This window comes from Astyanax mexicanus, chromosome 5 (assembly GCF_023375975.1).
Source record: "Astyanax mexicanus isolate ESR-SI-001 chromosome 5, AstMex3_surface, whole genome shotgun sequence".
Taxonomy (NCBI): domain Eukaryota; kingdom Metazoa; phylum Chordata; class Actinopteri; order Characiformes; family Acestrorhamphidae; genus Astyanax; species Astyanax mexicanus.
The window spans coordinates 3,650,970-3,676,003 of NC_064412.1; the positions used below are offsets into that span (position 1 = coordinate 3,650,970).

Consider the following 25,034-nt stretch of genomic DNA (forward strand, 5'->3'; position numbering starts at 1 on the left):
ATAATTTGACCTTACAAGCTGTCTCTACACTTTTGTTTGCTGAATGAGCCAATTGGTTAAATAAATTTGGAGAAAAAAAATGAAAAAAATTAGAAATAATAATAAAAAAACCCTAAAACTAGTTTGCAAATCTCAATGTGTTTTATACAGAAAGCAGTACGAGTGACCACCTTAATGAAGAGGCTCAGAGCCCCGGACCAGAGTGACTCTGGGGCGTCCAGTCCAGCGATCGGGACCTCGGCAGGGCCGGTCACCCCGAGCGGCACCTCGGTTCCCCTGGCCGCCACCCCCGAGCCGCCACACGGTACCGCGGAGGTGAAGCCGGAGGAGGCGGCGGCTCCGGCTCGGTGTAACGGGGAGGTGCCACAGCTGAGTGTGGAGCCCAGAGAGGAGCAGAACGGCTAACGAGCGAAATCCACAGCGACCAGACGCACATCCGCACTGTATATAGGGAGACACACTGAAGCTATCGGTCAAGCAAAGCTGAATTTGTCGCGTAGTTATTTCCTCACCCTCCACGTGCCGCTAATCCTCCCCTGTTAGTTAGTCTCTTATGTAAGTTTTCACTTTAACATTTACAAAGAAAATCTGTCATGTAACAGAACATATACTGTAAATATGCGTAACATTTAATCTGAAGCGGTCTTGTGTTTCGTTTTGTTTGAATTCAGCAATTTACAGCATCCATTTGTACCATTTATTTATTCATTCCTATTATATTAAAACAGAATATTTAAGGGGGAAAAAGAAAATATTAGGAAAAACTTTTTTATTCCTATTTATTTACCTACACTATGTCCTGTTGTAATGGGAGGTATTTTCACTGATGAGGAATCTTATTATGTATTTTATATAAAGCTCACAGTCCCTGAAGCTATCCACCTTAAATGAATAAAAAGAGAAGTATTAAGTATTAAGTTTCCTGCTCCAGAAAAGAGTGGGTCCGTATGTTCTGAGTTATGTACTGTATGTGCCGGAGATGGTGGTGCAGTATTATTGTTCATTATGTTAAAGGTTGTGGAAGCTGTGAACCTTGCACTTTTTCACTCAGTAGTAGCAAAACTAGTGAAACATCTTAACCTAAAACTTAATGAAGAATTTCTCTTTTTAAATTCTCCATTCCCTGACAATTCTTAAAATTCTTTATATAATATAATTCTATCTTTAAGAATTTAAACCCAAACCACCTGTATACAGGCCCATTCTTCAGATGATAAAGAAACTGCATAACTAATATATAAGTTGAAGTATACTTTAACTTATATATTAGTTATGCAGTTTCTTTATCATCTGTAGTAGGTTACTAAATTATAATAAATTATAATTATATGGGGTACTGAATCATTTCTTGCAGGTACTGAATCATTTCTTGCAGATACTGAATCATTTCTAGCATGTACTGAATCATTTCCATCAGAATCAATACTTATACTTACTGAATCATTGTAAGATAAATAAATACTTTTTAATATGTACTAAATATATTTTTAGCAGTTATCAAGAAACATTTATAGCAATCACTGAGAAATGTCAAGTGGTTTCTGAATCCTTTTTAGTAGATTCTGAATCATTTAAGCACTTACTGAATCCTTTCTGTAATTTACTGAATAATTGGTTAGTTACTGAATCGATTAGACAGTCGTGAAATAATCTCTAGAAAAACATATTATATTTTAATAGTATTATAATATAATATTTTAGGTACTGAATCATTTCTTGCAGTTACTGAATCATTTCTAATAATAAGTAACTTCTGGCAGCTACTGGATCATTTCTATCAGGTACTGAATCATTTCTAATACTTACTTAATCATTTCAGCATATACTAAATCATTTCTAATAATTAATTTCTGGCAGTTACTTAATAATTTCTAGCAGTTATTAATTCTAATACTTTCTAAATCATTTGTTAGTTATTGAATGATTTCTAGCTGTTAAAAATAATTTAAATCTGTCAGTGAATACTTTTAGTAAGTACTAATTCATTTTTAGCAGTTACTGAGAAAATCAAGAAATGTCTTGATTCTAGTTCCTGAATAATGTGATACTTAATATACAAACAAAACGTATTTAAGTAGTTAAAGTAACTGCATTGTTAAATGTATCCTGTTTTAAAATAAGAAACTATAGAAAGTAGAAAACAGATAACAGTGGAAAACTGATTCTGAGAAAAGGAGGAATTCCTCATTAAGTTAATGTAGACCTCATTTAGTAAGTTTAATTAAAGTGCAAGGTTCAACCAAACCAGCATTGCTCTTTTTATCTAAGTGCACCATTTCGTGTCAGTGTATGAGCCAGCTCAGCCACCCTTTACCTTCTAGTTAAAGTGCCCGTTTTGTGACTATTTCTATACAGAAACACGTCAATAGCATTTTTAAAACTGGAGGCGGATTGAGGACGAGTCTTCAGCAGGTCTGCTGTGCTGTCAGATAATGATACGGTTATTTATTTCATTATTTGATGACTTGTAAAGATCCTACATACTGCACCTTTAAGTGCCAGTATCCTGCACTCTTTCTAGCTGTAAAAATGCCTTTTATTCTGTTCATCTCATAATAAAGCCTCTCTCAGTGTCTTTGCAGCATCTCACCTGAGAAGTGTTCACTCCCCACCCGCCCTGAACATCCCTCGGCTTTATTAGAGGCACAGTTGCAAACATTTGACGCATTTGACTCTCTCTCTTCAGAGACGTCTGCTTAATTTAAAAGTGCATGTGTCCTGTTCGATTTTGGTGTTTTGTAAAGACTTTATGCTGCAAAGGAGAACCTTTGAGAACCTTTGAGAACCTTTTGTCTTCATGTGTATTTTAATTTCTTTCTCAATGAGGTTAAAAAGGCCAAATTCAATCAAGCCTCTACATTTTCTATTTAAGATGTCAGGGAACCTTTAGAGAGGAAAATATCAAAGCTGGTTTATGAAGAGCATTTTCACTTCTTATCTCCTCCATTACATCAGACAATTACTGCAAACCCCTAAAATAAGCCCCTAAATAAATTAAAAATGGGGATGAATTAAACAAAACGTATACAGAAACTTTTATGCATGTTTTGTATTTCCACTCGGGTCTCAACTGCCTCTATAAACACTCCAAACATCGAAAAATCCATCCATACGTTTTCTGTGAATCAGCTGAAAGACTTTGGATGGCTCCTCCCTTATTGTGACATCAGATAAGAAACCCTGCCTAGAACTGCCCTGACTCCACCCCTCACCAGAGCCCCGCCCACTGGATCAGTTGAAGAAACTACATTGTAGTATGCTGATTGAGAACCTCAGACAGTACACAGCAGAATTAGCCAGCAGACTTCTTTTGAGGGAGGGATCTGTAACTGGAACTACTGTCCGTGGCAAGTCAGCAGATGAGGTAGATGGAAGAGCTTTCAAATAATGAGTTTTTTTGAGAGTGCTTCTATTGCAGTTAAGCATAACGCTCAGCAACAGATTATTTGCATAAAAGTGACAGAGCCCTCAAACGGTTCGTTCTGAAAGGAACATAAACTGGTAAAATAGAGCTGGTGAGATCTCTTTATTTGAGAGTAATTTTGTGAAAAGAATTCTAACTTGTGTAAAACATATATATATATAATATATCCCCTTTAAAGATAGTACCTAGCCACTTGGGCAGGATATTTCTTTATTTTTTCCAGAAAGTTCAATGATGTATTTTGCAAAAACAGTCAAGAAAATGTATCTATATTTGTCTATCTTTCTACAGTACACTGGTTTTATGCAGTGAATAAGCTAACTAGCCTTACTGCTAGTTTTAATATGACTTTTTAGCTTTAGCGATTAGCTCGATTCAGCCCCATTGATTTTGGACACACTTGTAGGCTTACTCTAACAGTCTGCAGTAATTTTCTCAGATAACGATGGAGATAAGTGGGAAAGCTCCTGATAAACCAGCTCTGACATGGTTTCATACGTTTAGCAGATTGTTTACCGACTAACAAAGCAACTTTTGTGTGTTATATTTTACGCCATCTTTGGCCTGATTGGAGGTTTTTGCTACCATTTCAGTTCTGAGTGTCTCTCGCCTGGATCAAAGATACACAGACGTTGGAGTGACACATAGTTTGATTGAATTTGACCACAAATCTGTGTTTTATAGGTGTGAACTGTAGTTGTATGTACTGTATTTTACAAAGCACTGCATAATATACTGAATACAGCAGGCGTTGTGTAGTTTGACAGTAAAACCTTGCCCCTCCGCGGGTCGTTGATGAATCTGTTTAATGTGCAGTACAAACTGAGCAATATCTCTATTGCTGTGATACTGTGAAACTGCCATACTGGTGATGTAGAGAGGCCATTCGACATGTTGCATTATTGCGTTATTTCACATCGATTAAAAGTTAGGCTCCATCACTTCTGGCATGCTCAGCTTTTCTCTCTGTTTGTACGTTAAGCTAAAAACCTTAATGCACTTCATAATAATTTGCTCTTTTTCTCATCAGTAGTGTTGTAGTACTCAAGTCCAAAAACGAGTGGTCCGAGTCCTCTGTATGAGGAGAAGTTCATTAAAAACTGAAACTTTTTTTCTATCCTTACTAAACACTAACAATTAATCCAATCAGACCCAATGGCTAACAGCAAAAAAAAACTAGCTAGCTAAAATACTAATGCTACCGGGAGGAGAACTAAATCTAGCAACGAGCTAACTAACTTTAGTGACAGGCTAGCTAAAATACTAATGCTACCAGGGAGAGAACTACCATTAGCAAAAAGCTAGCTAACCTTAGCGATGAGCTAGCTAACCTTAGCGAAGAGATAGCTAAAATACTAATTCTACTGGGGAGAAAATTACCATTAGTAACGAGCTAGCTAAAATACTAATGCTACCGGGGAGAGAACTACCATAAGTGACAAGCTAGCTAACCTTAGCAACGAGCTAGCTAACCTTAGCAACGAGCTAGCTAACCTTAGCAACGAGATAGCTAACCTTAGCGATGAGCTAGCTTAAATACTAATGTCACCGGGGAGAGAACTACAGTTAGCGATGAGCTAGCTAACCTTAGTGACAAGCTAAATTACACACTAATGTTACCAGGAAGAGAAATAAAGCTAGCAATGAGCTTGCTAACCTTAGCGATGAGGTAGCTAACCTTAGCGACAAGCTAAATTACACACTAGTGTTACCGGGAAAAGAACTAAGCTAGCAACAAGCTAGCTAACCTTAGCAATGAGCTAGCTTACCTTAGCGACAAGCTAAATTACACACTGATTTTCCTGGGAAGGGAACTAAAGCTAACAATGAGCTAGCTAACCTTAGTGATGAGCTAGCTAACCTTAGCAACAAGCTAAATTACACACTAATGTTACCGGGAAGAAAACTAAGCTAGCAACGAGCTAGCTAACCTTAGCAACAAGCTAAATTACACACTAATGTTACCAGGAAGAGAAATAAAGCTAGCAATGAGCTAGCTAACCTTAGCAACAAGCTAAATTGTACACTAATGTTACCGGGAAGAGCATTAAAGCTAGCAATGAGCTAGCTAACCTTAGCGATTAGGTAGCTAACTTTAGCGACAAGCTAAATTACACACTAATGTTACCAGGAAGAGAAATAAAGCTAGCAATGAGCTAGCTAACCTTAGCAACAAGCTAAATTGTACACTAATGTTACCGGGAAGAGCATTAAAGCTAGCAATGAGCTAGCTAACCTTAGCGATTAGGTAGCTAACTTTAGCGATAAGCTAAATTACACACTAATGTTACCGGGAAGAGAAATAAAGCTAGCAATGAGCAAGCTAACCTTAGCAACAAGCTAAATTACACACTAATGTTACCGGGAAAAGAACTAAGCTAGCAACAAGCTAGCAAACCTTAGCGATGAGCTAGCTAACCTTAGCAACAAGCTAAATTACACACTGATTTTCCTGGGAAGGGAAATAAAGCTAGCAACGAGCAAGCTAACCTTAGCGACAAGCTAGCCAACATTTGCAACAAGCTAGCTTAAATACTAATGCTACCAGAGAGAGAACTACCATTAATGACGAGCTAGCTAACCTTAGCGATGAGCTAGCTAAAATACTAATGATACCAGGAAGAAAACTACCATTAATGACGAGCTAGCTAATGCTAGCTAGCAATTAGCTGTTTGAGGGCAAACTGTGATTGTTTTTATACATTTTCGAATAAAAATGAATGGAATTTGAATTAGAATTTTTATTTTTAAATCTTAATCTGGTTTCGTTCTTGACTCGGACTAGACTACTAAAAGTCTTGGTCTTGACTACAACACTACTCATCAGTCTTTTCTTTAGAGGGACGTTTACTCTGCAGCTGCGTAACGCTAGACAGTAGGTTTTCTTATTGATTCTAGTTTTCAGAAGATTTCAGTCTTTCATACTTCAGTTAATCAGGATTAAATCCACTCTCTGATAATATTTGTGTCAATACAGTGATTTTAAAGAACGTTCTAAAGCAGCCTCACTTTTATATGTATCATGGTTGTATTTGAACTGCATCTCAAATAAAGGCATTGCTTAAGTGTTTAGTGCATCTTTATTTCCACTTTTTAGATAGCTGTACTGTTGCTTGGGTAAATGCTTCTTTGTAAAATACCCTTTCCTTGGTCCATATTTCTTTCAAAAGGTCCAAATTAGGGATGCACAAGCATATTGGAATTATATCAGTATCAGCCGATAATTTATTTTTTTAGAAACAGAATCAGCATGAAACGATATGGCCGATTTTTCGAACCAATGTTTGCTGATGTATTTATTGTAAGCCAGAAAAGGACCAAAAAAAAAAAAATAATAATAATCTTTAAGGCAATAAATATTATATTTTCTTCTCTAAAAAGACTTTTCCTCTTATTAAACATTGTATAAAGGTTAAAGTATTTAACTTGTTTTAGAAATATTAATTAGTCTTATTTAGAATTGTCACCATATTTTAAGTAATTTTAATCAAAATAAGCACAAAAAGTGCAGGACTTTTTGTGTACAAAATTCTTTGCTTGATGTAAGTCTTACTTCACTCATTTTAAAACTTACCCTCTTAGCAGATTTTTTTTTTGTAGAAGCATAAACTGCTCTGAAAAAAATAAGAGACCACTAAAAATGATGAGTTTCTTTGATTTTACCAAATTATGAACCTCTGAATTATAATCAAGAGGAAGATGGATGATCACAAACCATCAAACCAAACTGAACTACTTGAATTTTTGCACCAGGAGTAAAGCAGCATAAAATTATCCAAAAGCAGTATGTAAGTCTGGTGGAGGAGCACATGATGCCAAAATGCATGAATTAAAACTGTGATTAAAAACCACCAGCATGAAAAATAAAAAACAGGGTTTTTCGACCAAATATTGATTTCTGAACTCTTAAAACTTTATGAATATTAACTTGGGTTCTTTGCATTATTTAAGGTCTAAAAGCTCTGTGTCTTTTTTGTTATTTCAGTAATTTCTGATTTTCTGCAAATAAATGCAATAAACTGGTTTAACGCAGTAAAGACACTGGCATTACTGCTACTTGAGTTTAAAAGTTTTATAACTGCAGTTTAAAGACTTAAAAATTATTTCTGCGGCTCTGAAACATTTGATATATCTATGTGCTCAGAAAATAAGTACATTATTCAGTATAAAATGTTTTTAAACATTAATAAACTTTAGGATTTTGCTCAATAGCTCCTCTATGAACCCATTCATTCTGGACGCGCTCTGGAGCGCCCCCTGCTGGTCCGGCACACCATTCGTAATACAGACTCTCCTGGTCAGAGTTGCCAGGTTCGCGGTTTTTCCGCCCATATGGGCTTGTTTGAAAATCCAGTTGCGGGTGAAAATTCTGGGGTGGTCAAAAAAAAAATCTCAATTTAAACAGAAATAAAAAGGCGAAGAAAAAATGTTAAATAGGAGAGAAGAAAGTTCAGGAGGGGCAAGAACAGAAATTAGTAATTAAAAGTCAGTTATTTTGCTAATTATGTTACTATTAAATGCTCTTTACTGGGATATAAAACTGTTATAAAATAGTTAATAACCACCTAAAAATGATGAGTTTCTTCGATTTTACCAAATTGAAAAGCTCTGGAATATAATCAAGAGGAAGATGGATGATCACAAGTCATCAAACCAAACTGAACTGCTTAAATTTTTGCACCTGGAGTAAAGCAGCATAAAGTTATCCAAAAGCAGTGTGTAAGACTGGTGGAGGAGAACATGATGCCAAGATGCATGAAAACTGTGATTAAACAACAGGGTTATTCCACCAAATATTGATTTCTGAACTCTTAAAACTTTATGAATATAAATCTGTTTTCTTTGCACGTTTTTGAGGTCTGAAAGCTCTGCATCTTTTTTTTTTTTTTTTGTTATTTCAGCCATTTCTCATTTTCTGTAAATAAATGCTCTAAATGACAATATTTTTATCTGAAATTTGTCAGAAATAGTTTATAGAATAAAACAACAATGTTCACTTTGCTCAAACATATACCTATAAAGAGCAAAATCATTATTTTTTTCCAGAGCTGTGTATTTTGTGCTAGTGGGGCAAGTTTGGAGATGGATATCTTCGGATCTGGCAACCTTTCTCCGGGTGATCTTCCTAGGAGCGGATCTCTGCAGAGGCGCGCGGTGAAGGTGAGCTGCTGTGAATTCGTTGGGTTTAAACGTGTTAAACTGCGGTTTATGTGGTTGTTTGGTTTAATACTCCACAGAAATGTTGATTTTAAGCACCGCACTGTGTAATTGTTGTTTTAAAGTAACGTAGTTTGTGCGGATTTTGGTGAAAAAGGCTCTGACAATGGGGTTAAGACGCAGTGCTGCACGGCCGGTGCTGTGTCGTGTTGTGCTACTCATCGATGTGTGCTTTTTATCGGCAGTGCGCATGCGCGGACTCGCATTTTTTGTTAGTATTTTTCAAATAACATTTTATTTCCTGTGTTTTAAGTCGGGATTAATTGTATGAGTCAGCGGTAATGTTTTTTACTAAAGTGTAAATTAATATTAAGCGTTTAATATTGTAAAACATTATAATAACTGGAAAATAGAAAAAAAAAATACTACTCCCTTAACGGTAAGGTTACCCTGATATATTGGTTCAGTCTGCTTTTTTACATTCATATCCTACCGATACTTTTTTAAATATGCATTTTTATATTTAAAATATGGTGTTTTTTCTTGATATTTTATGCTTAAATAAGTTAGAACCTACAGTAGGGTAGCACGGATTGGCCGGAGAGCACATCTCGGCAGAACACCGGGAATGGTGTTAGCCAGCGCAGGCTAGTTTAGCTGGCGTTAGCTTACTAGCCTAGCTTACAGTTCAGCTGCCTGGGGTTTAAATTAACGCGTTATTTAGATTATCTGGCTATTTAACTACATACTGTTCAGTAGATCAGTAGTTTATTTAGATATCTAGCTGATTATGTATGCTATTAAGCTAGATTATAACCTTATTTACTAAAATAGTTAACCTAGATGATAGTAGCTAACGCTTGGTTAGCTAGGCTACCTAGCTAATTGTCTAGCTCTGTAGCTCTTAGCCGCGTTAAGACCCGGATCACTATGTTTCTGCTGTATCCAGAGTAAAAGGCTGCTAGTTATTAGGTTATAAATGTGGATTTTAATCCACCAATTTCTGAATATTGATACCAAGTTCAGAATTAATCAGATAAATTCAGTAAACTACAATTTCTTAGCATATAATCAGTATCATCAGTCATTGACAGTCAGTGTGATTACTACACGTAACGCCATCAATGCGCAGCCATGTTTGAGGTATAGTTGCTGTGAGCAGTGCATTGAAAGTAATACAAATTCACATTTACCCTTTATATTTTACCATGTATCATTCAAACTATGTTTTGTTGGCGTATTAAACCAAAATAAATAAAACACATATCCCATCTGTAAAACACGGTAGTGGTTGTATCATGATTTAAGCCTTTTTTTTTACTACATATAGGGCCGATCTGCTGATACCTGCTTTCTCATTTACCTTATTTAATCTGCATTACTATACTTTGTATATATAGTTTTGTATTTATATATTCTTTGACCACTGTAGCAGGTAAGATACTTATTTTGGGGTTTATTTTTATTTATATCTTGTAAGGTATAGTAAATTGTTAAATCCTCAGTTAGCATATTCTATAGTTTTATATTATTACTATGCTTTCTTACTGTACCACCCCTATTATTGTTGTTTGTTCTACTGTTTGTTGTTTGTTCTACTGTTTGTAGATACATAGGTACTGGTGTCACATTTGTATTACTAAAACATTTTATGTTTGAATCAATACTGCCCAAACAGTTATACAAATGTGACACCAGTATGTATTACCTGTGCAAGGCAAGTTTCATGTATGCAGTCCTAATATAACTTAGATCGGGCCCAAAAAACCCGACCCGACACAGCCCGAGCCCGTGCACGTTCTGCCCGAGCCCGACCCAAACCGAACCATGAACTGTCATTATGAGCCCGAGCCCGACCCGACCCATAAACTGGCTGTTTTCAGGCTGTTTGAATGAGCGAAATATAATCAGAATTATGTTAATTAACACTGTAACATAGCATACAACTATAATTTAATCAAAATAATTTTTAAGAACAGCTACACACAGTGCTGCAAGTCAAACGCGGAGGAGTTCACGTGCGCCCGAAGCTACGTGATTACATTTTTCATTTTTATTATAGTTTAATTTTATTTTGTTTTTAGTTTTTCTCCTACAGTTCAGTAAGTTTAATTTTTTTTTAGAGTGGGCTTGCTAGTTTTTATTAGTTTTCACACATCTCATCAGAGAGATCAATCTAAGAAACGAGCGAGAGAGAGAGAGATTTGCGTGTTCTGGTGTATGAGCTACTCACAGGTAAAGTTTCTCACACACTGTATCTCCTGTTTCTCTTTCGTGTCGGTCCTCGGGTCAGGTCGGGTTCTGGCAGAGAATCTAAGCTCTAGCCCTAATGTAGCAAGATTTAGAGATTTCCAGGAAAGTGGGCTGCCTGAAAAAGCTGAAAATATAGTTAACAGGTTTCACAAACTTTAAGTCACTATTGTAAAATATATAAAAAAAATGCCATATTGCAATACCGCACATCCTATGTTTGTGTGCATGGTGTATGTATCCCTGCACTACACACATCATCTGTCTTTCCCTGTTTCAAACTTGTGTATCAGTTTTTTTTTTTTTTTTTTTTGGTGTTTGTTTAAGAAGGAGAAACACCAAAAATGTGTAGGCAAAGGTTGAACTTTTACCAGTATTTATTAATAATGATAATGATCTCGATTTGCAGGTGAACTTGGTTTGCACACCAAGCGTTTGTAGTCTACAGGCAGATTCCTTGGGTAAGTTGGACCATCATGTGGAATGGTTCAAGATCTGGCCCACGGGGAGGAATGCCTTTTCGGTAAGATCGTTCATCCATAACAGAGATTTATTTTTATTTTCATATTCAAATTCTTTATATTAAAAGCTCTGCAACCAATGATAATGTCCCTCATATTTAGGGCATCTTGGAGAAAAGATTAAATACAAATAAATATTAATGCAATAGTGAAAAAACAGCTATTTGCGGGGAAGGAAAAAGGATTTTGATTAAATCATTACAGAACATTGTTGTGCTTAAAGTGATAGTCTTTATTTTTTTGGTGGGAATGTGTTATTTCCCTGAGCATGCTTAAGAGTACTTTTAAAACATGCATTGTTTAGTCTCTGTTTAAAGTGGATGGATGGATTTGGTGAATTTTACTGAGAATTCTGTTGTACTCGGCTCTCTGCAGTTCTATTTTTTTTTTTGGTTTCTTTGGTTTAACAATGCATGAATGAGCAGATGAAGACTTGAGTTTAAGAGTTTGCTGTTCTGATATCACTATAACACTATTACTATTATATTTTTAGTTTAAAAGTAAAAAATTCTAAGGTCTGGGGCTTTAAGGAAAACAACAGTTAGATTATTCAAAGGCAGAATATGCACCAATAGTGTGTTTCACATGGTCTCTAAAATGTATAACCACCGGTACATCTTTAATAATTTAATTTAATTTAAATTGTCCAGTATGTGGGATGCTACTTGCTTCACCAGATTGTTCTTAAGTGAGTTTTGTTAAAATGAAAAGCTTGCCATTTTTACACCTTGATTGAAGCAATGTTGATGCATTTGGTATTATAGATGCATTTTATGGACACTTTGGTTGTTTTTACAGTGGGGACCATCGAGGGGAGATGTTTGAAGGAAGAGATGGGCCGATGCCTGGCTTCAGAGGACGAGATGGTATGAACATGGGCGCTGGGCTTCTGGACCGGCCTCCAATGGACATGAGGAGGTTTGACTGCCCTCCAGATATGATGGGGCGAAACATGGGTCTTCTGGACAGAGGAAGAGACCATCCCAGAGACTTCTTCAGGCCTGGAGATGAGCCCGATGTAAACTTCAGAAGACATTTCGAGGCGGAAGGGAGGAATAACCAGCTCAATGCTCCAGGGTTTATGGGGCAGGGCAGGCCTCCGATGGACATGGGAGGCAGAGACATGCCGCACAGAGGAATGAGGGGCCCTGAAGATGAGTTCATGGACATGAGAGAGAGGGACAGGTTCAGGATGGACATGCCAGGTTACAACAACAACATGCCTCCCATGGATGTTAGGAGAAGGGGTGGTATGGAGCAAGTAGGGAGAAATGATAATTTAAGAGACAGAGAGAGGTCACACATGGGTATGAACGATATCGATGGGTTCAGTATGGACATGCCTCCTCGGGAAAGACCAGGGATGGACTTCGAGAGGCGAGGTTTCGCGCCTTCGTTGAATCCTAGAGGAAGGTTTGAGTCTGATATGGATTTTAGGAATCGTATGGGGGGATCTGGAGAATTTCGTGACCGATCCCCGATGTTTCGGGAGAATGATGGCGCGCCAATGGACGTTAGAGGAAGACCAGATATGTCGAGGGATGATCGCAGAGGTCAGGATAAATCAATGCTCAGAGAACCGACTTTAAGGGACCGGGAGTTCCCCGAGCCAGATAATCCAGATGAATTTGGAGATGATGATGAGAAGTCACTGTCTGAAGAGTGGCACAAGCAAAGCATGAGAGACAGAGACACCTTTTCACCAATGATGAATCGAGGAGGTTCATCTTTCCCCAGAGACATGAACGAGCGATTTGTGCCTGGTCACGGCAAGGAAGGGGATTTAGGAGAACCCAAATTCAATGATAGAGAGAGAGATCGGCCACCTATTGAGTTTCCAGGCAAAGACTGTGGACCGTTCTCTCGACCTGAGAGAGACGGTCCTCTGGGTCCTCTGGGTCCTTTGGGTCCTGTGGGTCCTGGAGGTCCTGTAGGTCCTGGTGCCCAAAGCTGGGATAAGAACATTCCTTCTGTTTTCCCAGGCAGAGAACCACCTCTCTCCATTCAGAAACCTCCACTCCTTCCATTGGATCCTCCTGTAAATATTCCCAGTAGAGACGGCGATGGTAAACGCTGGTCAAGAGACAGAGAGGAGACGTCAGACAGTGCTGTTCCACCCAGACGCCCATTCTTTCCAGATAAAAGCCTCCCAGACCAGGAGACTCGCTTATCACTCGATCCAGGAGCTTTTAAGGGATCTAAAGATCTGCCTCTCGATCAAGGTCCAAAGAAAGGCAGTTTACTGCCGGGTCCCAGAGAGTCTCCAAGTAGCAGAGGTGAAAGACAAGACCAGGACTATCGAGACATCGATTACAGGACCAGTGCAGGACAGAAATACGACTACATCCTCGGGGATCTTCAAACTCCTGAGAGGAAAGAGCCTAAACTGCCTCCAACTGATAGACCAAGCGATTCTGGTTCTCAGGTGAGATCATTTTGTTAATCAATTCATTTCTTAAATAACAGTCTTTTAAAAGCCTTGTACTGTGACAAATGTGCTTAATGGAGGTTTCATATTAGGGGTGTCACCAATGGGGGCCAATCACATAGCCCATTTTTCAGAGGATCGGAATCAGGTGGAAAAGATCCGCATCACTGATTTATCAAAAATGTAATGTTAGGCTGTTACTCAACAAGTTCACTATAGACTCTGCTCGCATAGAGAACACTGATTGTATGGCTGGTTAGCACAGATGCTAATCCAGCAGGCTACACATGGAGCCATCCTCTACTTTCATCCACACTTAATTTTCCTCCTAATTGTCGACACACAATCACTGTGCTGAAGACTTTCTCTTCTTTCTCTCTCTCTCACTAATTTTCCTCTTTCCAAGTTGGAATAAAAAAATAGATTAAAAGAATATATAAAAATACTTATGCAACTACACTAGCATATATTGCCTTCATTTAATTTCTGTAAATCAGCACATTAGAATTTTCTTACTTTTAAAAAACATAAAAACTACCTTGAGATATTATATTAAAGTAAAAAAAGTCTAGCATAAATGTAGTCTTTCAGGCCTTATAAACCACACCACACTATTTTATTACTGTCTCCCTCCCAAAAATACAGAGAAATACCAGCATTAAAAAAAAAGAAAATAGTAATCATGATTTTTATTATAATTAATCAAAGAATTGTTGTTGTGGGATACATTTTAGTTTAAGTTATTTAAGAAAAGGTGCATATTTAAATAGAAATTATTTCCTATGGCTATTTAGTGCTTGTTTATTTTGTGCAAAAAGTGGTAAGTTTTTAGATTGTTGTTTCAATAATAATTAAAATGATCCTTTAGGGACAACTTGGATCTGTTATTTCTTTTTTTTATTTATTTCTCTCTTTTTTATTGCATTGCGGAAAATATGGAATGGGACTCAGCAGTATCAGCAGCTGACAAAAAAATGTGACCGGGATATCCCTAAATAATATTTTTCAAATTAATGTTTAAAAGAGATTTGCTTAACATTTTCATACTTTTTAACAAACTGCTTTTTAAAGTGACCTTGCTTTCTTTAATTGTTGTTCTTGTTTCTTGTCAGTTACTTGATAACTTGTTAGCAGATGTTATTTTTCTTGTAAGCTTTTTCTCACCATGTGAGCGCTAAATGAGCCTAAAATGAACTTGATTTGACATGATTTTAACCAATTCTGTGACTGTGAACCAAAGGACCAGGATTACAGGAGTGCCGGTGTTCAGGATAAGGTGTCTAATACCATTGCCATCTCTGGAATTCCCAAAACTGCTACAATGCAGCAGGTAGGTTTGAACTTTTCAGTCTTAAAGATTGATATTTAGGGCCCGAGCACCGAAGGCGCAGGCGAAGCCTGCACCGGAGGTGCAAAGCCCTATTGTTTTTGGTCCGTTTATTATTATTATTATTCTGCCTCTTTGCGTCCATTTTTGAGGCATTTCCGATACTCGAAAACTCGTATTTTGGCACAGGCCTCAAACTCGGCGAAAATTTTAAAGTTCCATAGAGGCTGGACTTTGCCGTGGTTCAGGAGCTCTATAGCGCCCCCAAACGTCGGCAGTGGCCGGGATGAAGTTTGTCCAATGGGCACCAACTTTGGTAGGCTCATTGACCTCCTCATAAAGAACAAGGATCACTAGGTTTTATTTGACTCCGCCCAACAGGAAGTCGGCCATTTTGGCAGGAAGTCGCAAAATAAAAAGTTTCCCGCTGGGTTTCGGAGGGGTTATGATCTTCGAAAAACTCATAAAACTTGAACAGCTTATTTGGCTTAGGATGTACTTTGATAGTCAACTCAAATTTCGCACCTTTATTTTTCATCAGCTCTCTAGCGCCACCAATTTTATATGACATTTATGGAAAGCGCTCAGCCTCTTGACAATTGGCAGATTCAATAAGGCCTCGAAATGATTTAAATATATATTGTCATTTTTGTTGTGTGTAGCTAGATGACTCTACAGCGCCCCCTATTTGGTTGGGCTAATAAATTAGCCGTGGCCTTCTCAAAAATTCTCAGATATTCTCGATTTTTGGCAGAAACATAGAAAATATGATTCCGCACATATTCCTTAGTGCTGGAGAAACTTGACTGAAAACTCACCCTTAGACAAAATACTGGAAATCTATGCTCACTATAAGTAAACAGAAGCACTTTACTCACCCTAATAAACAGTTTTTAGGAGAGAAATCTGTGTAGATTAACATCCAGCACTCGTTTAACTTTAAAAGGAAGAAGGGAAACATGGCGGCACCCTTACTCACTTCAAGTATGCATTTTTACTAGTATCGCTTAGACTTTCATTGGCTGCGCTTTATAATTGGGGACACATTTTAGTCCGAAAAATACAAAATAAAATCTAAATCGCAATAGTAATATTTTTTTTTTCCATATCGCTCAGCACTACTTTGTAGTGTGCAAGTAGATGACCGTTCCAGATGTTGTCACCTGATGAGTATCTTTGTTTTTGTAGATACTGGATGCCTTTGCAGTTCGTGATGGTGTTCCAATGCAAGGCATGAAGATTAAGGATGTTGTTCCAGGTGAGAATTTTTATTTCTAATTTAAATCTTCTAAAACATTCGCAACATTTCGCTTTTCGCTATTCGAACACTACGCTCATTCTGGTTCTTTCCTTTTTTTGACTGTTTTCTCTAGACCTTAGACTCAGAGTACTCACTGAGACTGAACGAACACGCTAAAGAGTTTTTTATTTCTTGTAAAAACAAGCGGTTCCACGTGCTTTATCCTTTTTGAGTTCTTGTGCTGGAACTTGTGCACTTCACCCTCAGCACCTCTCATCTTAAACTGGCTTGTGGGTTAAGCAGATCTTTCAGTACATTTGCGGGGAATGATCCTAACACTGTTCCCGTTAATAGTAGATTTTTCTATTGTCAATGAAAGACCCATTGTTATTATTATTATAATTATTATTATTGGTTGAGGTTTGAACTGTTGACTGTGTAATTGGGCCTTTTTTGGGCTCTTTGATTCAGATTTATTTTAATACTTAAAGTTCAGTAAAATTGTAATGATTTTTTATTATTCATTTATTTACTATTAGAATTAACAATAAAGCGGAACCCAGGGGTTACTGTTCATATTAACCTTTTTGTAAGGAATCACATTGTGTTAGTAATGACGGTTTTGTAATAATTTAATAAATTAGACGTTAAAAGCTTTGAACACTATTGATTTAGAGCAGTATTGTTAGTTGCAATGCATAGTTACAAATATACTGTTTAATCCTGCAATGCAAGTTTAGTTAGTTTAGGAGAAATCCAGAGGTGAAATGGACTTTTGCTGTAACGAGTGAAGCATGATAATGAGGATGGACTGTTGACAAATATCCCACCCCCGTTCTCCCCCAGCATTCCCAACAGGAATTCTTACAATGTTAGCGGTAGGGGCATAGAGTTACCTTATCACTAGCATTGTAGTACTAGTGCATCTCAAAAAATTAGAATATAATTGTTACTTTATTTCAGTAATTCAGTCCAAAATGTGAATTTCATACATCATATAGATGTATTAAACACAGAGTGATCTATTTTAAGAGTTTATTTATTTTATTGTTTATGATTATTGAATGACTGGAGATGCAGATTTAATTTTCCTGCAGGACTTGGCACACTGCCCACACTGACAAATGTACCAATTGGTCTTATTTAAATTTTCCGAGACACTGATTTTTGGGTTTTCATTGGCTGTAAGTCATAATCATCAACAATATAATAATTAACGCTTAAAATAGATCACTGTGTGTATACTAAATCTGAGTTCACAATTCGAAACAAATGACTGAAATAAACTAACATTTGAATGATATTCAGTTTTTGAGATGTACCTGTATATGCAGCTAAGCACTTAATACTTAAAGTGAAAATTATTTAAACAGGATAAGCTAAAATTAAGGAACTTCATGAACAAAACAATTAAAAAAGAAACAAAGAAAAAAATTAACTAAGAAAAAATAAAATATTTCAGCGTAAATGGAGCAATGGACAAGCTAAAATGTTAAGCAGACAAATAAAAAGGTAAATAAAGTTTTAAGTGTGGAGCTACTTTAAGCTTGTTGTTAATGGTATAAAATAGACATTTCTTTGCATGTGTAACTCTATGCCCCTACCACTGGCATTGTAAGCCTGTTGGGAGCATCAGCTAAAAGCGCTGTATTTTAAAATTATGGTTGAGAATAGACAGAATTTAATACCCTTGAAATCATCATAATCATGTTTCAGTACACCCCAAGTCCATTTCACACTGGATTTCTTGTTTAAGCATCCATTTATTGTACTATATAAATGTTATTTAGTATGCTGTATGAGTTTACAGTACAGTTTATGTACAATTTATACTGCAGTTTACGTTCAGATTGTACTTTTTTGTTTAGCTGCAGATTCAGGCATTCCTCTTCATCTGACATGTTTGTAGGCATGTTATGTGTACAGTATGTGTATATATACAGTTTATGCAGAGGTTTGTATCATTGCAATGCGCTTATAAAAGACAAACACAACTCAGTTCAGTTCTGATGGAAACCACCAGATATTTGCAATGTCTCAAAAAAAAAGAAAACCTCGCTGTTGTATCTCACTATCCGTGATTCGATTTATTATTTTTTATTTCTGACGATTCTCCTATTACTGGCATTAACTAACGCAAACCCATCTGTATTTCAAATGCTGTCCCCAGGTTACAGCTACGATACGGCCTATGTGGAGTTTTTAAACCTCGAGGATGCTGTCCACTTCATGGAGTCCAACCAGGTGGCCCATCCTTGTCCGTCTACAGTGGCTGTGTCTTCAAAGGAAGAAGGCTTGGGCTGGGCCAGGGTCATGGGGGGGATGGGATGGGAATATGACGGCATATGGGATGGGATGGGAAGGGAAAATTATAGAAATATACACATATATATTTTCGCTATAAGTTTGACTTAATGTTTTTAATATCAAAAGAGCTCCTTCATTCATTTTCTCCATAGATTGTCACGAATATCTGCTGCAGTCTAAATAAAGCAGGGCACTAGTTTCAGTAGTTTACTGTTAATTTGTTGGATTGAACTGTCAGATTAGATTAGAGTAGATTGGAAACAGAACCGACACATGGAAACAGAACAGATATTTCCAGACAGGATTAGTTTCTCAGGGGGTGTCTGAAAAATATTTCACACTTCTACTTAGTGATAAAACTCCTGCATCCTGAGTTTTTAGGCTTTTTTCTTGGTCACATGACATGGCGTTCAGTAGCTCCTCCATTTCCACTTGCTGTTGTGTTTTTAATGTGGATCTCCAAGCAACCGCATGCGCTCAAAGTGTAATTACAGTGTGCAGCAGTGGACAAGTAGCTATTTTATTAAACACGAGGTGACGAAACTCAGATATGTGGTTCTGGACAGGACTAAAATTACTGGAGGACCACAGAGTTTAATTAGATAATTCAGCCTGTAATTTTCTCAGAGGACGTCTGAGAAAAACACAAACATGATCGTTCTGGACAGGAATAAAATCACCTCAGAACCCCCTGAGAAACTAATCCCATCCATCTAAAGCGTAGGGTTTGTATTCTCACAATTTTATTCACTCCTTACGTATTAGAAACTTCTATTGTTAATAACATGTTTTCATCTAAAGGGATTTGGGGTTTTTGGGCAATGATATTTTGTGGTACACAACATTTCAGAGATTCCTGTTAGAATTCTTGTGTTTTTAAAGTCTTTTAAACACATGGTAAAATGAGCATGGTGTAATGCATGCCAAACGAGAGCTACAAACAGATGAACTCCTTGGATTTAGCAGTGCTTTATGTGCATCAGTACATGCAGTGATCTTCTTCTTCTGCTTTGTCTTACATTCTTACATTCTTCACACATCCTCGCAGCTTCTTGATGATGTCCTTGAAAGATTCAATCACTTTGATGGCCAGTTCAAACCATTTTTACCACGTTCTCCAACCTTATTCTTCATTCAAAAGCACTGTGATGCTTCTTTTTAGCGCATAATGTCTTTATTAATGGTTTCTTCTTGGACTTCACCACCGGACGAGACCTTTTGACCATTTTCTTCTTGGAACCGCATGGTCCTCGTTTTCTTGCCGCGACCGTCGTCATTGTTCAACACCATTTAATATATTATGTCTTGTGTTCACCTTGAGCTTTGAAGCTGTGTTCTCTACGTAATCCAACTTTTTGAGGTTTTAAGTTTTGCAAATCTAGAAATCGAGTTTCTCTTTTGTTGAAAGTTAGCTTGGCAGGGTGTTGGTTGGTGCAGATAAAAAAAAAAAGCTTGAGTCTATGGTCACAATTGTTTCTTGGTATGAGGCGAACTTTGTTTTTTGTTTGAGTTTTACTTCATACATTTTGGTTTAGGCTGCTTCAATTTAGCCCATCTTAAGTAATGGAGTAGTTTTATTTTGTTTTTAGTGCATAGTTGTTGGGTCTCTGAGATTTTTCTGCTTTTTACCTGTTTTTTCTGATTTCTGGGACGTCCTTTTCTAAAAAAAAAACACAAAACGTGTAAAAAATCTCAGACATTTCTACAGGTTAACCTTGTGACAAGTCTGTCATTATTTGCACCATAGTGGAGAAAACACATCATTTCTTATAGCAGTGAAACAGTGGGCTGGAACTGCAGGAGAGGGGTAGAATGCATGGTATATTTGAGTTTCTGAAGGTTTTATAGATATATTATGAATTTTGGACACAATGGCATATGTTACCTGTCATTTTAAAGCTCCATTATATGGCATTTTTACGTTCCGATACCAGCTTCACTTACAGGGGAAATAAGGTCTCTATCGTTGCTACTAAGGGCTTAGCATGATGCTACTGCGCGATGTCACGAGAATTGTTGGTTTTCTACAGTTTCAGTGGTGGTTCTGTATCTCTCAGTTTGTCCAGAAATGCGTGTCCTTTAGGACGGCACTTCCCAACTGTAGGGGGAGCCCAAGAAACTGTCACATTCACAATTCTGTAACCTAGTTATTGTCTAGTGGGGTCAGTAACAACACATTCGTGACTTGTAGTTTGATGCAAAGCCATACCAACATAAAAGTCCTGTGGTGCGCTCATTCTCCTTCTGGACAGTTTACAGTTCTTCATGTTTGGATAGGTTTTTCCAGATCTTCAGCTACATTTTCCAAGCAAACATCTCTTATATATTTATTAGTTGAATTGTTTCCTTCCTATTTGTCAGATGCAAACAAAACTCTTAAAGGCACTGATGTTCAAAAACTAAAAAAAAAACAAAGATCAAAAGATTTGTTTGTCTTTATTTTATTTAATGCACACTGTATTGGCCACAATTTGTCGATATATTTCTATATATACAACTCTGGAAAAAATAAGAAACCACTCTTAAAAATGATGAGTTTCTTTGATTTTACCAAAGTAAAAACCTCTGGAATATAATCAAGAGGAAGATGGATGATCACAAACCATCAAACCACCAAACTGAACTGCTTGAATTTTTACACCAGGAGTAAAGCAGCATAAAGTTATCCAAAAGCAGTGTGTAAGACTGGTGGAGGAGAACATGATGCCAAGATGCATAAAAAAAACTGTGATTAAAAACCACCAGGATTATTCCACCAAATATTGATTATTTCTGAACTCTTAAAACGTTTTGAATATGAACTAGTTTTCTTCGTATTATTTGAGGTCTGAAAGCTCTGCATCTTTTTTGTTATTTCAGCCATTTCTCATTTTCTGTAAATAAATGCTCTAAATGAGAATATTTTTATTTGTAATTTGGGAGAAATGTTGTTTGTAGTTTATAGAATTAAACAACAATGTTCATTTTACTCAAACATAAACCTATAAGTAGCAAAATCAGAGAAACTGATTCAGAAACTGAAGTGCTCTCTTACTTTTTCCAGAGATGTATTTTGTGCAAAGGATTTAAGAATTAGTAGGAATTTCTTTTTAATGATTCAAGTTATAGTTTATTTTTCTTAGATTTTTAATTCACAATAGACAATGACAGTATTTCTTGTGGATATATAACAATATTACCCTTGTCATATTTTATAAATGCTGGTAAACCCAGTTGCCAGCTAACTGGACGAATCCACAACAAGGATGCACACAGATGTGTTTCTGTCTTTTACTCATACGGATGGGTCTTTCTCGTCAGTCAGAGACAAGAAAAAATATTTTCTCTAATAGTAAACAGAAACATAATAGCCGGAGCCCAAAACCTGAGAAACTTGCATCGCTCTCGTAACCCCACCCCTACTTATCACCCTTATGATTTCTAAAGAGGCTGATCTGAAGCAGCCCGGGACACATTTTATCCAGATAGAATTTGTAGAAACATTTCAGTCTGTAATGAGAGAAGATTAGGCTCTGACTGTGCTTCTCTTCTTTACAGGGTTCAGTAAAAGTTGGAAATAAGACTGCTCTGTTGAAGTACATCCAGCCTGACAGAAACGCGAAAGAACAGGTAAGATTTTTTTTCTGTTACCCACTTGTCCATATTTTTTGTTTTTGCACTTGGACTATAAGCTCAATAAAAAAATTTTTTAGAATTTTTTTCTTTTCTTAAAACATGTTAAATTGTATTAGATTAGAGGACAGTCATTTAGATGCCATTCTTGTAGCCTTATTTACCAACATTTAGGTCGTAGATCTTTCGGCGATCTGTTCTTAAACATTTTTGTTAAATCATAGGTCTATGCTTCTTCAGTGTTGCAATTTTGATTAACATAATTCTGAACAGATTTCGCTTCTTGAAATAGTGCCAAAATGTTTTTAAAATGCTCAGTTTTAACACTCTACTTGCTCAAAAAATGTCTGTATTAATTCAGGCTCGGGCTCATAATGGGGCGTGCCGGGCTCGGGCTGGATATTTTGGGCCCGATCTAAGCTCTAACGGGTATGCATTTTGACAGTATAGTACGTTTGTGCGATTTAATGTTCTAAAGTGCATTTATCGTTTGATCTCGTTTCCCTCTGCTGACAAGTTTTATGGAGATGCAAATTTTATTTACCAAGCAGGACTTGGTACACTGCCCACACTGCTAAAAGTACCAATTAGCCTTTTGTAGTAATCTAATTTTCACTTATTTTTTGGCTTTTTATTGGCTGTAAGCCATAATAATCATTAACAATAAAAGAAATAAAGGCTTAAAATAGATCACTCTGTGTTTAATACGTCTATATAATATATTTGAGTTTCACATTTCATACTGAATTACTGAAATAAAGTCACTTTTCAATGATATTCTATTTTTTTTGCAATTCACTAGTACAGTGTAACAAAGACACAAACCTTGGTGTGAACTCTGGACCAGACAATTAAAAATCTCCCTTCTTGTTGCAGCAACAGGATCCACTGCCTAAACCTCCCCCGTCCAGCCAGGATGGCTTACTGCCGATTCCAGTTTCCCTCAAACCCACTAATGTGAAGGAGGAAAGCTCCGGGAAGCCTCTGAATGAACCCCTCCCGCAGGGAATGTGGCAGAGAAGCTCCAATTTGACTCCTGAAGCTTGGCAACAGCAGGTCGACAGACAGATACAGGAGCAGGAGGCGGAGAAACAGGCGGAGGAATGGGCCAATCAGAGAGCTTCTCGTCACAACCTGCAACACTCCGACCCCATCTTTAAAGAGAGCAAAAGTGAGTGGAGACTTTTTGGGGCTGTACTTCTGAGACTGGTTTTCTTGAGTCTAATGAATGAATGAAGTTTAATAAATCAAAAGTTGATCACAGTTGTGATTCCCTGTAGGTTCTGCCTGATTTAGAATAACGAAACACAGGGAGAAAATTATAGAGTTAGGAGTCTTGCCCAAGGACTAGATTGGTGTAAACAGGTGCCATGTTAAGCGTTATCACCAGTCCCATTACTTTTTCAACTGTAGTTGTAGTAAACTGTAGTAAACATCATCTATTTCTGTTAAATGTCTGTAATTTAAAACTCCTATTCTTTACGTAACGGACGTGGCAATTTTGTTTTGTGCAATTTTACTTTAAAACACAAGCACAATAAATAATTTCAGCATCGCAAAGTGTGTGCAATTGTTACATCACAGCATGTACCATCTAAAATAAGTATATACAAATTTACTATGATTTTACTCCATGTACAATGGATGTACAAAAGGCACTATTAGTATCGTGACATATTAGACCATTGACTGATTTTAAAATAATGGTAAATATTCCTGTGTTCTTCAGTATTGGAATATATATCGCTCAGCCTGTCATGATAATTGCATTATCGATTTATCGTACAATAAATAGACAGTACCTCAGGTAATCTGTCTAGTGTTTATTTTTATGTTTTCTGATAGAAGTGAACACTTTTTTAATCCAATAACTAAACCAAAGACGTCATACACACAGTATGGACTGCAGTAGGCGAAGAGGTGAAGAAAAAAATATGTTTCACAAACTATGATAAATGACAGTTTTGTTGTCTTTAAAATGGTATTAATTGATTTGTTATGCTATTATATCATCATTATGATCAAATGCATTTTATATGGTTGTAAAATGACAATATCGTCCACAAAATAATGTTATTGGGACAGTTTTATTTATATATATATCGCTAAAACTATTGCTATACCCATTTTTCCAATATTGTTCATGCCCAACCTCTATTGTGGAATATCACACTGTCACATCACATCACATTAAATTACATCAAATTTACATTGCATTTGGCAGACGCTTTTGTCCAAAGCGACTTACAATAGTGAAATACAAAAGTTAAAGGTAAAAAGACATTTTTTTGACATCTGTCTACATGTGTCTATACTTCAGTATATCTCTTAGAAGTCTATAAATGCATGTAAACCTGTTTATAAGTTTTGCTCAGCTCGCAAAATCCACTCTGTTAACTTATTTTACCTTTGTTTCTGTGTATTTATTTATGTTTGTAAATATTGTTTTTTTTCTTGTGTCGTTAGCAATGATCATTAAGAACGTGTTGCCCACCACCACCGTGGAGACAATCCTGAAGGCTCTGGATCCTTTTGCTTACCTGGATGAGAGAAATGTTCGTCTTGTTAAAGGGAAGGCCCCTGGAGCTAAATGCTTCTGCTTTGTTGATATGGACTCCCATGAGGTAAGCAGCTTTAGACTGTAGACTCTGCAGGCATATATTATATATAAACACAGAAAAGAAGTTACCGTATTTTTCAGACTATAAGGCAAAATTATTATTTTATTTTTTTCTCAAAAACCGTCTGTGCGCCTTATAATCCTTATT

At 36.8% G+C, this 25,034-nt stretch overlaps 2 protein-coding genes across 4 annotated transcripts in view; both read left to right on the plus strand.

Moving 5' to 3' along the window:
• camkva (CaM kinase-like vesicle-associated a) overlaps positions 1-6,492 on the plus strand; it is an 84,698-nt gene extending 78,206 nt beyond the window's left edge. For both annotated transcript variants that reach the window (XM_022675533.2, XM_022675534.2), the window contains exon 12: positions 151-6,492. In XM_022675533.2, the coding sequence (XP_022531254.1) occupies positions 151-405 (255 nt within the window). In that variant the 3' untranslated portion in view covers positions 406-6,492. The remainder of the gene's footprint in view (positions 1-150) is intronic.
• A 2,034-nt stretch (positions 6,493-8,526) lies between these two features.
• LOC103026575 (RNA-binding protein 6) overlaps positions 8,527-25,034 on the plus strand; it is a 31,535-nt gene continuing 15,027 nt past the window's right edge. For both annotated transcript variants that reach the window (XM_022675535.2, XM_022675536.2), the window contains exons 1-9: positions 8,527-8,584; positions 11,241-11,354; positions 12,151-13,777; positions 15,021-15,110; positions 16,296-16,365; positions 18,518-18,591; positions 22,192-22,263; positions 23,143-23,437; positions 24,733-24,890. In XM_022675535.2, the coding sequence (XP_022531256.2) occupies positions 11,308-11,354; positions 12,151-13,777; positions 15,021-15,110; positions 16,296-16,365; positions 18,518-18,591; positions 22,192-22,263; positions 23,143-23,437; positions 24,733-24,890 (2,433 nt within the window). In that variant the 5' untranslated portion in view covers positions 8,527-8,584; positions 11,241-11,307. The remainder of the gene's footprint in view (positions 8,585-11,240; positions 11,355-12,150; positions 13,778-15,020; positions 15,111-16,295; positions 16,366-18,517; positions 18,592-22,191; positions 22,264-23,142; positions 23,438-24,732; positions 24,891-25,034) is intronic.